Below are 12,181 nucleotides of genomic sequence, written 5' to 3'. Positions count from 1 at the left end.
ATGGGTTGGCTTCAGCGACGGATGGTGCGAATGTGGATAGTCATCTCAATCCTCTGCCTGCCGGTGCTCATCGATGCCGTCAAGGGTAAGTGTTGCAGGGGCACTGCCCGCAATCACGCGTCAGACGTCAACGTCACGGGGTCTTTTAATTACTGCCCTCTTTCCCGGGGACCATGGTGCCGCTGGAGAAGAAGTCTTTTTAACGATCATGAAGATTGATGAATAAAGATGTCATATGGTGCGGAAGTGCCGGGTTTTGGGTTCTCGGGCTCGCCGGGTTCGCTACCCGGAAGGTGACAGATGTTTGCGGAGACACACACACACACCGTCGGGGCTGCCGATCGAGCAGAAGGAGTTCCTTTCTCGTTGCCCTTTTCTGAACGGTTCTGTTGGTGGAATGAAAATAATTTGTGTTACGATCGCCGCCCGAGGGCTGCGAGGGTTTAAACCATACGCGGGGTGACACATTTCTGAGGGCTTCCAGGAACAGACGGACCAGCATTCGTTCCGTAATTTGGAAGTATTGACTTTGTGTTGATCGCACAATTTACAAGGGTGCTGAACACATTTGTTTACGTTGTTGAAGGTGTGGAAAATATTTTACTAATTGTATACAATGTATCAAAGTCTCTCCGAAGGATTTGAAATTGGCGAGCTCCACAAGGCTTTGGACTTTCTGAGCTGAAATATGAAAGATATTCTTGGAAAAAGATCATAGCGAACTTAGCGTTTATTTCTCATTAACTAAGCAAAAACAACTAACTGGTTTTTCATATGACAATGTCTATGAATCCATTTATCTATTACAACTAACATTGCTTGCAACATTGCAACTAACAACTTGTTTTGCCATTTTTTAAACTGAATAAAGACTGGAAGTCACAACAAGCATTGTTTTCTTATACACTAGTCATTTTGACTGGTTTTAATAGAAATAGGCATATTGAAATCGCTGATATATCTAGTGCCAAATGCCTTGACCGTAAATTTAACCGATGTTTATTTGCTGTCTTTGTTTGGTTGTTGTTTGAATGTTTTGAAAACAAAAAACGGCTTTCAATGATTAAGAAACAAGTCAATTAGATGGAAAACAAGGCTGAATGGGATGGGAATTAAGAATTTTCAAAACTATCAAATATTGAAGACAATTTCGATAAACTTAAAATGAACTTTACCAAGACATACAAGATTTCAAGCTACTAAAAATTATCAACATTATATTTCGAAATCGGTAGTACAGAGTAACGGCGTTGCAACAAACTCCGTAGACACGCTACAGAATGCGCTTCTCTTTGCGGCACATGTTTCGTCCACAACAACGTCGGACGCCACGCAATCTATTCCGATTGCGTCAGTTCGCGGCTCTCCCCGCGGTCCGTGAAGTGGCGGCAATAAAAAAATATTAACTTCACTAGCGTCCCGCTGAAAGCTTGAGCACTCTCATTTGGGGCTAATAGATTCGGGCCCGGCGCGGGCCCATTACGGCGCCCGCCGGGAGCTCCGGAACTGCCCAGCCGGGAAGCGGAGTGGCGTTTGTTGTTTTTCCTCATTTCCCGCCGTCCTCGCCGGAGCCGATTGACGAATATTGACAGAACAACTCCCGGAGTGCGTTGAACGCGCGTGAAGCCAAACAAACAATGCTCGCGCTCTTCCCCCGTCGGGGGATGCTTCCTATTCAAGGTCGCCAGCATTATGCTCAAGAAGGAGCGGCCCACCGTGCCACCAGATACGGACACAGAAACGTGTGCGATTGTTTCAACCGACATGGCAGTCACTCCAAGCCGATGGAACCCACATGGCGGACCGTGATCCCGGTGCTGGATTCCCGATGGCGGATCGTCCCAGCAAGGGCAGGGCACCCCGAGGAAGACCCGGCCCTCTCGGCGAAGATCGTGACTTTTAATGGTTCCGTCCGACCGGGGAGAAGCAAAATTAGAATACATCCCGCTACATGGTCCGTGTTCGGCGTGAAACAATGTAGATAGTTTTTGGAAGCAATAAAACGGAGGGTTCCATGATTTGTGGATGGGCCCCGTGACGGTGAGTGACTGGAAAATCCCGCGATCGTGACCAAACGCCAAACTTTTTCGGTCACGTATGAGAGTTGGGCCGCCTTGACCTACCCTTATACCGCCCCGGGGTGCTCCACTCTTCCCTCGCTCACGCCGCGCCACGATCGATGAGTTATGGGAAGTGATTACATCCATCTTCGGGGGTCGGGAGTAATAACAAACACTCATCTGCTAGACATCGCCGACGTCCATCACACCTCGTCCGTTGGCCTCGATCAGTTGGCAGCTTTCGTCGCCCCCGATCGACAGGCTCAAGATGGCGCCAAGATTCATTTTCATAACCTAAATACATTAAATGCGTTTCGACGACGCACTCTCTCTGGTCTAATTTCCAGTGTCCTTCTACGGGGCGAGCCACATCACGATGCCGTTGCAAGAGTCCAAGATTTCCACCAATATTCGGTTGCGGTTTCGGACGCGCCAAGAGAACGCCCTAATGCTACTGACGGCGGGCCGTACCGACTACGCGCTGCTCAGCATCGACGAGGGCAAAGTTAGGTTCAGCTTCAAGATCGATGACTACCAGACGGACGTAAGTGAATTAGAGAACTTCGGAATTAGAGCAGCGCTTCAATGATCGCATCTTCCGCTTCCGCTTCAGCTCTGGTCACCGGTGACACTGAAGATCAACGATCTGCAGTGGCACGACATTTCGATTTCGCGCTACGCCGCCAACCTGACGCTGCAGATCGACGAGTACTTTGCGACGAAGACGCTCCCGCCGAAGGTGGCGGAACTAAACGTTCACATGGGTGTTCTGCTGGGCGGCAAGGGGGACTACAACGAGCCGTACCTGGGTGCGTTGGCCAACTTTCGGGGCTGCATCGCCGACGTGTTCTACAACAACATCAACATCTTCAAGCGGGCCCGCGAAGGCACGGGTCACGCGACCACACAGGACGTATCGTGGGTCTGCTCGCCCGAATTCGATGCTGACCGGGAAGTGCCGGTGAGCTTCCTGGACGACGATAGCTACGCGGTGGTGCGGAAACCGACGTCCCGGTCCGGTGACCGGTGGAACTTTGAGTTCCGAACAATCGAACCATTCGGAACGCTGCTGAGCAACATTCCGCGCTCGGCCAAGCACGACTACCTGATGCTGGAGATCGTGCAGAGCAAACTGCGGCTGCTGGTGGGCAAGGGCTCGAACGCGGTCGAACTGATCCCGGATCGGAACGTTTCCGACGGCAAGTGGCACAACGTGTCGATCACCTACAGCCCGATGCTAGTCGATGTGAGTACTATCAATGGATCGCGCAGAGTTCCATTTTTCAATACTTTCATAAGAAGTGAACCGCTACGGTTTCTAATCAAACATCTTTGCTCCTGTCTTTTGGCGGCGATTACTTCTTCATTACTTCAATATGTAAAACCGCATGAATTCAAAGTCCTAATACATACACCCTTTTAAACCTTCCTCGTACAGATTGTCGTCGATGAGCTAAGCAGCAGCGCGACATTCGCCAACGGCAGCAGTCCGGTGATCGAACTGGAGGAGGACTTCTTTCTCGGCGGTCTCGACGGCGAGCGTCACCGGAAGGCGTCACTGAAGCTGATCCGCGAAACCGAATCCAGCTTCAAGGGTTGCGTGCAGGGCATTGTGCTGGACGATGAGGCCATCGGCTTCCCAAGCTTCACCGTCACGCACCACGTCACGGTGGACTGTGTGTGGAAGTATCCGTGCATCGAGAAGCATCCGTGCATCATTAGTTCGCAGTGCCAGCACCAGGGGATCGAGGATTTCATCTGCTACTGCGACCAGGCCTACTGCATCAAGGCGGACTACGGCGAGCGGTACAAGATTTTCACCCGCTCGATGTCACGCGTCGAGCTGGAGCTCCTGGAAATCAACCCGATGTCGGTGATGGAAGGTGGAATCGCGTTCCTGTCGCGCGAGTACATTGGCGTCCTGTTCGACTACCCGGAGATGGGCGTGAAGGAGGCGTCGATCATATTCCACATCGTGCAGCCACCGAAGCACGGCCGGGTGACGATCTCCTCGTACGGCCCGGAAGCCAACGGGACCGTGACGCAGACCAAGTTCTTCTCCCACATCGATCTCAGCACGGACAAGGTGAAGTACACACACAACGGGGACGAGCACCCGACCGATCACATGACGATCGACATGCAGCTCATGTCGATTTCGCGCGAATCTAAGCTACCGGATGTGTCCGGCAAGTATCGGTTCGTCCTGCATGTCAGCGTAACGCCCGTAAACGATCCGCCCGTACTCCAGCTGCCTCCAAATCGCCACCTCCGGATTACGCAGGGTATCCCAAAGGCACTGGGGACCGACGTACTAAGCGCGGACGATCCAGACAGTCCACCGGACTCGCTGATCTACACCATCTTGATGAGCCCCAACTCCGAGGCCCAGCAGGGCCGCATCGAAGTCGGCGGAAAGTCCGTCACAACGTTCTCGCAGTCGGACATTAACGCCGGCAGCGTGACGTACGTGATCAACACAAAAGGCTCGGAGGACTCGCACTTCGATCTGACGGTCCAAGTATCAGACGGGATAGAAACGAGTCCGGCCAGCTCGGTGCGTGTCTCGGTGTTGCCCCTGCAGCTGCGGATGATCAACAACACGGGCCTGGTGCTGATTCACAAGTCGGCGGCGACGATCACCCCCCACAATCTCTCGTTCGTACCGAACGCGGACGAGGAAGTGGTCGACATGAAGTAAGTCACACGCCACGCGGCAGGAAGGCTCAGCTACTAACTTGTTGCCGCTCTCCCCGACAGGTTCGACGTCGTTCAATCGCCACTGTACGGGAACTTGCAGAAGCTACGCACGGTGGACGCTTCGTGGGTTAACGTTGACTCTTTCACCAGCAGCCAAGTGATGCTCGGGCAGATCCGGTACCTCCACGTGACGGACTTTCCACAGCACGATGAGTTTAAGGTTTGTACGCGACACGGAGCGTTAAGCGTGAGATGATCCTGATCTATTGAAGTTCTTGGTTTTTTAGTTCACCATATCGCTGGGACCGGTTACAACGCCGACTTACGATTTCCGGATCTCGTTCACGAAGCTGCGGATCGGCATCGTGCGACAAAACAATATGCACATCAGCACCAAAGACAACACGATCCGGGTGGACTTTCTGTTCCACCAAACGACCCCTATCGTGACGCTGGCCCGCAACGTCATCTACACCGTCGTGACGGCACCGAAGTTTGGGCTGATCTACGTCGAGGGGCATCCGCAAACGGCCCGCCCGGGACACTCTTTTACCCAGCACGAGGTCGACAAGAATCTCATCAAGTACCGCACGTACCGCTCCTCGTATGGCAGCTTCATCGATACGTTCGAGTTCCTGGTCAGCGTGCCCGAGTGTGAGGACGTTCAGGGCAAGATTGACTTCATCTACACCCCGCCCGATTACCTGGCAAAACAGATCATCTACCAGAAGCGCGAGAAGCTGTACGTGCACGAGGGCAACAGGACGGCCCTCTCGCGGACTAACTTTGAGGTGTACTTTAACAAGTTCAACTATCTCTCGTTCAACCTGACGCACCACCCGAAGCACGGCAAAATCTGTATGCTGAATCCGCGCACTTTCGAGGCGAAGGACATCGGCATCGGGTTTACGCTGCAGGACCTCTTTCTTGGAGACATCCACTACTGCCACGACGACTCGGAGTCGACGCGCGACGCCTTCCGGCTGCTGATCCTGTCGGACGACGAGACGGACTTTCAGTACGTGTGTGAGATACAGGTGGAAATTACGCTCCAGAACGACAACGGCCCGTACCGGGTGTTCGACAAGGTGTTCCACATTGTGCGCGACGAAACGAAGCTGGTGACGGCGGGTGATCTCAAGTACGCCGATCCGGACATTGAAACCCGCCCGACTGACATCGAGTACCGTTCGGTAAGCTGCTCGAATGGGGAGCTGTACCGGAACGGAAAGATGTCGGAGCAGTTCACCCAGGATGACCTGGACCACGGGCGGATGCTGTTCCAGCACAACGGGACGGACAACGGGAAACTGTCGTTCATTGTGACCGACGGACTGTACGAGGTGCCCGGTTCACTGGAGATCGAAGCGTCCGATCCGTTCCTGAGGGTGCGCGAGAGTAACGCTTCGATCGTGCAGGAAGGGCGCGCCGTCCTGCTGACCGGGGGCGATCTCGCCATCGACACAAACTTGAACGCAAAACCACACGAGATCGAGTACCGGGTGATGAGTGGGCCGAACAACGGGCTACTGAAGCTGTTCCTGCCGAAGTTCGATACGGGCCAGCTACATCGGCTGAACAATGCGACCACGGCGTCCAATTTTTCGCATGCCGACGTCCTCGGTGAGCGAATCGTATACTGGAACCGGGATGTGGCATCGATGGATCGAATCAAGTATCGGGTGGGCACGAAGGGCGTGTGGAGCGAGGGTGAGATTATGCTCCGCATCTACCCACCGGCGTACTGGGAGCAGCTGCGAATACGGCGCAACCAGACTCTGTTCGTCGAAGAGTCCACTAGTGTCATCATATCGCGGGATGTGCTGGAGGTTCGTAGCGTTTATGCACCCTTGGGATATTACCTTTAACCTTTTTTTTTTTACGTTCCAAGATTGTTCACCCAAACATTTCGCCCGGTGACATTACATATCTGGTAACGACGCAACCCCAGCACGGTTACCTGGAGATTCAGTCTATCACGTCCGACGATGAGTACAACTCGAAAGTGTTTGACCAGTCGACGATCAACGCGGAGAAAATGTTCTACATTCAGGCCGGCGTCAATCAGTCGTCCGATTGCTTCACGTTCGATGTGACCAACGGTATCACCTGGCTGCGCGATCTGATGATGAAGATTGTGATCATTCCGGAGCATCTGTACATCCGCACTGGTGAAATCGTCGTCGAGGAGGGTACGTCACTTCAAGCACTATTGTGTGCCATGCTAACCGGTGGCTTGTTTTGTAGGAAAAACGGTCAGTCTGACTCCGGAAGACATGATGCCGTACTCGGAGTACTACGTGGGGAAGATACTGGAGTACAAAATACTGGATCACCCGCTGCACGGTGGCATACGGGCCGGGAAGTCGTCGAAGGTGAACCGTTTCACACAGAAGCAACTCGAGGCGGGCGTGATCACGTACGTCCACAACGGGAGTGAAAACTCGTCCGACACAATCCGCCTGGTGGCGTTGAGCCGCAGCAAGGAGAGTGTACCGTTCCTACTGTCCATTCGCATTCTACCCATCAACGACGAGGTTCCGCTGCTCGTCACCAACACCGGGCTGCACATGTGGATCGGTGGAAAATCCATGATTGGGAGCAAAGACCTAAGTAAGTTACCCTGCGATGCATTGTGTCACACGCCACAATTACTAATGCCCCGTTCCTTTGCAGTGGCCCAAGACTACGACACACCACCGGAGAACCTAACCTTCCACATTCAGCAGATGACCGGCGGATACCTGGCGTTCAAGGACAGCTACAACAAAAAGGCGCACACCTTCACCCAGCAGGACATCAACGGCAACGTGGTGTACTTCATCCACGACAGCAGCAACCAGAACGGCAAGGTGGTGTTCTACGTGAGCGACGGAGTGCACAACACCAGCGAGAGTGTCCTGCACATCGTCACCAACCCGGTGGCGCTGGAAGCGATCCGGAACGAGGTGCTCCACGTGTTTCCGCTGACCCGCAAGCAAATACTGCCCGATCAGCTTTACTACAAGTGCTCCGACGACGACCGGGACGTGAAGTACGTCGTCACGATCCCGCCACAGATGGGTCGGCTGCTGTTCGAGCAGGTCGAGTTTGGGTACTCGAACGAGATCAGCGAATTCACGCAGTACGACGTGGAGAATGGGCGCATCTTCTACGAGCACACGCACGCCATGGTGGAGCTCAAGACGAACGATTCGTTCTACTTCGACGTGACGGCGCCCCTGTCCAACAGTTTGGTGGACCAGATTTTCTCCATCGACGTGTCGGTTTCGTCGGGCGGGCTGCTGCGCTTCCTGCCGGTACCGCGGATCACACTGGAAGAGGGCGAATCGGCACCGATCAAGCTGGACCTGTCGAAGGTGCTCGAGTACCTGGAGACGCGGGCCGGCATCGGTGCGCCGGAGCTGTACATTGAGGTGCACCCTCCGGCGCACGGGATCGTCGAGCTGGGTGACGAAAGCCCCGAGGTGAATCGCTTCTCGCTGAACGACTTCTACTCCAGCAAAGTGATCTACCGGCACGACCACTCGGACACGGTCGAGGACAAGATTTCGCTGGCCGTGTTTCTGGTGCCGGGCCACCTTTTTCTCTGCAACATCACCATCCCGGTGACGATCAACCCGGTGAACGATCAGCCGTTCCATCTGCTCACCCCCTCGCCCCACATCTCGGTGATCGAGGGCGAGAACGAAACGATCACCTCGACGCACCTGCTGACGGAGGATGCCGATACGGATCCGCGGGACATCGTGTACGATGTGATCAGTGGGCCCAACCTGGGCGTGCTGCTCAAGATATCGGACGAGGGCTACCCGCAGGACATCATCACCTACGGCAATCAGTTCACACAGGCGGACATCAACGAGAACCGGATCATCTACACACACTCGGGCACACCGCAGTCGACTACCTTCTACTTCCGGGTGTCGGACGGCAAGTTCAAGCCGGCGTACGAGATCTTCAACCTCAAGATACTGCCCATCACGATCCTGCCCGGGTTCGGCAGCCAGCCGATCATGGTCCAGCAGGGCTCAAACCTGGGCGTGCTGGAGCCGCGGCACGTCGTGGTCGAAACGAACGTCCAGAAGGGTCGGATCGTGTACAACATCACGAAGAGCGCCCTCGGTGGGATCATCATTGCGAACAACAAACCGATCCTAAAGTTTACCCAGCGCCAGCTCGAGGATGGCAAGATCAGTTACATGCAGACGGACATGAGCCGCTCGAACGACACGTTCCAGTTGGATGCGTTTATCCCGGACACGACTTCCGCCTGCCTGGTGGATGTCCACGTGATCGTGCAGCCATTCATCATCATCAACCCCATTACGATCACACCCGGCGATCGGGTTCGGCTCAGCTCGACGTTCATCTTCGACAACCCGGCCCAGCTGAAGCTGAACCGGTACAACCCGAAGATAACGATCACCCGGCGGCCGAAGTACGGGCGGCTGAAGAAGATCGTCCGCAGCACGGGACTCGACTACGCGGAGCAACCGAGCGACAAGGACATCAGCACTTTCACCTACAAGGAGCTCAAGAGTGGCGTCATCTACTACGCGGCACGCAAGTTCAATCAGGACTTCCAGTCGATCAACGACAACTTCGAGTACGTCCTGTCGACGAAGACGGCCCAGCCCGGCCAGGGTACGGTTCCGATCGAGATCTACTCGCCGGCGCGGGCCCACGATAGCAGTGACGTCAACATTGTCACAACCGAGTCAACCATCCCGCTTGACTACCTCATAGCGGGCTGCGTCGCCGCGGCCACAATCATCCTCATCCTCATCACCGTGCTGCTGCTGCGCTGTCGCTCCAAGTCCGCGCGCAAAGGCGACCCGGACAAGGACCAGCCACCGTCGCTACCAAGGCCACCGGACTTTATGACGCTCAGCAACCGGATGTACACGCCGTCGGAGAACGAGTCGCTGCCGGTGACCAACTCCTCGACGCCGCTTCCGATCATGAGCAGCATCCCACACTGCAAGGTGATCCCGATCGGGGGCCTCGACAACACGCTCCAGCTCGACTCCGAGACGGACGACATGATGGACGGCGAGCTGCTACCGAACCTGGGCCACGGCTACCGGTACGGGGGATACGGGGACGAGAACGGGGACGAGTGCTGGAGCTCGTCCTGCGACATGGGACCCGACGTCAAGTATTCCACGATTTCCCGACCCCATCTACTGCAGCACCATCTGCTGCAACAGCACCAACAACTGTTGCCACTGCAGCCCCAACCGTTGCAGCAGCACCAGCAACCTCTATCAACACCGCAGCTTTCGAAAGCGAATCCTCTACTTCGCCGTAATCAGTATTGGGTTTAGGTCGCGCCAGACGAGGGACAGGGCGGCACGGGACGAAGCCGGAAAGGACCAACGGCAAGCTGGAATCTTGTCGCCATAGGGTGTGCCATAACGGAGCGAATGGGAGCCGAACGATTTTGTAAATAATTCTTTCCCACCCTCAAAAAGGGGTGGCCCTTTATCCATTAGGAGCGTGAGGAAGGTGATAAAATTGAGTGAAAACGCATCTCCTCGTTTCAGTTCGTAGGGACATTACATTACGTTACTATATTGATCGGACGGATGTTGCGGACCGACTTGCTATGCAAACCGGTGTCTCGCGCCTTCTTCCCCTACCTTCAACCCTAGCTGGCCCTAGCACTGTCTACGGCAAATGGAACGTATAGTCAATTATCCTCCCGCGGGGTAGCTCTGCCGCTCTACTTGTTCTATTACTAACGCGTGTGAATGTAGACTCGAAAATGGCGCACGCGAGGCGCGAGTGAACGCACAAAGGGTCGGTTCACGATTTACTCTAGCTAAAAACGATAATAAAATAGAAAAAATAAAAGTTCGAAATGACAACACGGTCCACCTCGTCCGTTTGATTAAAAGAAGATCAACTAGATCGTGGAATCGAAGCATTGGAGTGGTCATTACCTACGCACTACGAGATTCGTGATAAGGCTATGCTCCTATAGGTAATACTTTTTGTCAAGGCTACGTTTCTGATAGATGGATCCGATGCCAAAGTCCTCGTTTAAAACCACCTCAAATCCACCGTTTGTGTGCGCGCACCACACCGTAACTAGACTAGAACTGAGCGGAAGTGCCTACACGATCGTGAAGGGAGTGAAGTAAACGTGGATATGCTTCATGGAAACACGGGCTTAAGTACGAAAGTGTCACGTAAAACGCAGGATCCTCCGTTCGGGCCTAGTACTTGGGCTTTGGCAGAATACTGGTCGGGGTAACGTTGAGGCCCGCATTGTCATACGAGTAGCTCTCGGTGGAATCTTCCGCCGGGTGCCGGTTGCTGACCGAGGTAGTCCCCGTTTGCACCGAGTGGTCCGCTTCCGTGTCCGGGTAGATGCTGACAGTGGTGGATGTGGGCTGCTGTTTCACGGGTCCACCGCCACTCTTGGGGCCCAACCGGGGGCTTTTGGTGTTGGGATTTTCGTGCGTGTACGCGACGGGTCCGGCCGAGCCCGGTGACTTGGAGGCCGCCTTGTCGTGGGGTCGCCAACGTAGGCACTCGAGCAGCTTATGCTTGCGCCGGTACCCCAACCAGACCACGACGAGGAACACCAGTACCGCCACCGCGACGAGCAGCATAATTTGGAGGGTCACAATAGTCGTCTGCAGCGATGAAACTTCACGCTGCAACACTGTGCGTTGAATCACAATGCAAACACAGAAAAAGAGAGATAGAGATAGCATGCGGTATGCCGACCGGACACCAACACCACGCCGTTGCGGGTCCGGGCTTCACCACCACTTACCCTTTAGCATGTAGTCTGCGGGGAGTCGCCGATGTGGGATAGAAAGATGAAAGAATTCTTATTAGAACGCACGCCCGCGTCGGACTTTAAAGGGACTCGGGTGCACCGATCCTGTTACACATACCGTGGCAGTTGTGGAAACAGCCGTAATCGTCCTTTACGCAAAGCTGCTCACAGTGCAGGCATTTGTTGCCGTGCGTGTCACAGTACTCGTACCGATCGCACTTCCCTTGGCATGCCAGGGCGTACGGAAGACCCAGGGCTGCCAGTATCACCACTGGCAGAAGGCCCACCTTAACGATCACCATTTTCCTAGCTATCGAAGCCTCCCGAAATTGTGTACCCCGTCTGCGGCTCCGTCGAAAGGTCAATGGCACGAGATAAAAGTTTATCTAGGCGAGGCTGCGTTCCACGCTGCCCAACTAACGCCCAATAATCACTTCACTTCAATGACCAACTCTCAGTTCGTTTCGCACTAACGCGTACACTAAGCTCTGCGTGACTCATCCGTTCGGGTTTTTGGTGGGTTTCAAAGGCGGAAGAAGAAACTATCGCCTCCGCAGTGGTTCGCAGCGCACCTCGGAACTGAAGCTTTCGCAGGCTCTGCCGCTAGTCAGCACCACTCGAGCCA

At 54.5% G+C, this 12,181-nt stretch overlaps 2 protein-coding genes across 2 annotated transcripts; one reads left to right on the top strand and one right to left on the bottom strand.

Annotated features, from left to right (window-relative positions):
- LOC128270889 (chondroitin sulfate proteoglycan 4) lies at positions 1 to 10,600 on the top strand. The gene is made up of 9 exons (XM_053008315.1): positions 1 to 85; positions 2,408 to 2,604; positions 2,674 to 3,306; positions 3,499 to 4,757; positions 4,821 to 4,980; positions 5,048 to 6,589; positions 6,652 to 6,952; positions 7,008 to 7,373; positions 7,437 to 10,600. Exons 1-9 carry the CDS (start codon positions 1 to 3, stop codon positions 10,088 to 10,090), a joined length of 7,197 nt encoding a protein of 2,398 aa, XP_052864275.1. The 3' UTR covers positions 10,091 to 10,600.
- Positions 10,248 to 12,147, bottom strand: LOC128271794 (uncharacterized). The gene is made up of 3 exons (XM_053009439.1): positions 11,675 to 12,147; positions 11,551 to 11,565; positions 10,248 to 11,436 (listed from the first exon to the last, which is right to left on the bottom strand). Exons 1-3 carry the CDS (start codon positions 11,856 to 11,858, stop codon positions 10,985 to 10,987), a joined length of 651 nt encoding a protein of 216 aa, XP_052865399.1. The 5' UTR covers positions 11,859 to 12,147; the 3' UTR covers positions 10,248 to 10,984.
- Between the last annotated feature and the right edge of the window lie 34 nt (positions 12,148 to 12,181).

This window comes from Anopheles cruzii, chromosome 3 (assembly GCF_943734635.1).
Source record: "Anopheles cruzii chromosome 3, idAnoCruzAS_RS32_06, whole genome shotgun sequence".
NCBI lineage: Eukaryota > Metazoa > Arthropoda > Insecta > Diptera > Culicidae > Anopheles > Anopheles cruzii.
Note: the sequence above shows the minus strand (reverse complement) of the source record. Positions and strands in the feature narration are given on the sequence as shown.

What these genes read in the sequence shown, in the direction of transcription:
- LOC128271794 (XM_053009439.1), bottom strand. Translation starts at nt 11,858, where the DNA reads ATGGTGATCGTTAAGGTGGGCCTTCTGCCAGTGGTGATACTGGCAGCC.
- LOC128270889 (XM_053008315.1), top strand. Translation starts at nt 1, where the DNA reads ATGGGTTGGCTTCAGCGACGGATGGTGCGAATGTGGATAGTCATCTCA. An exon ending in ACAGCCCGATGCTAGTCGAT is followed by an intron (nt 3,307 to 3,498) that starts GTGAGTACTATC and finishes TTCCTCGTACAG; the next exon opens with ATTGTCGTCGATGAGCTAAG. An exon ending in GATTGGGAGCAAAGACCTAA is followed by an intron (nt 7,374 to 7,436) that starts GTAAGTTACCCT and finishes GTTCCTTTGCAG; the next exon opens with TGGCCCAAGACTACGACACA.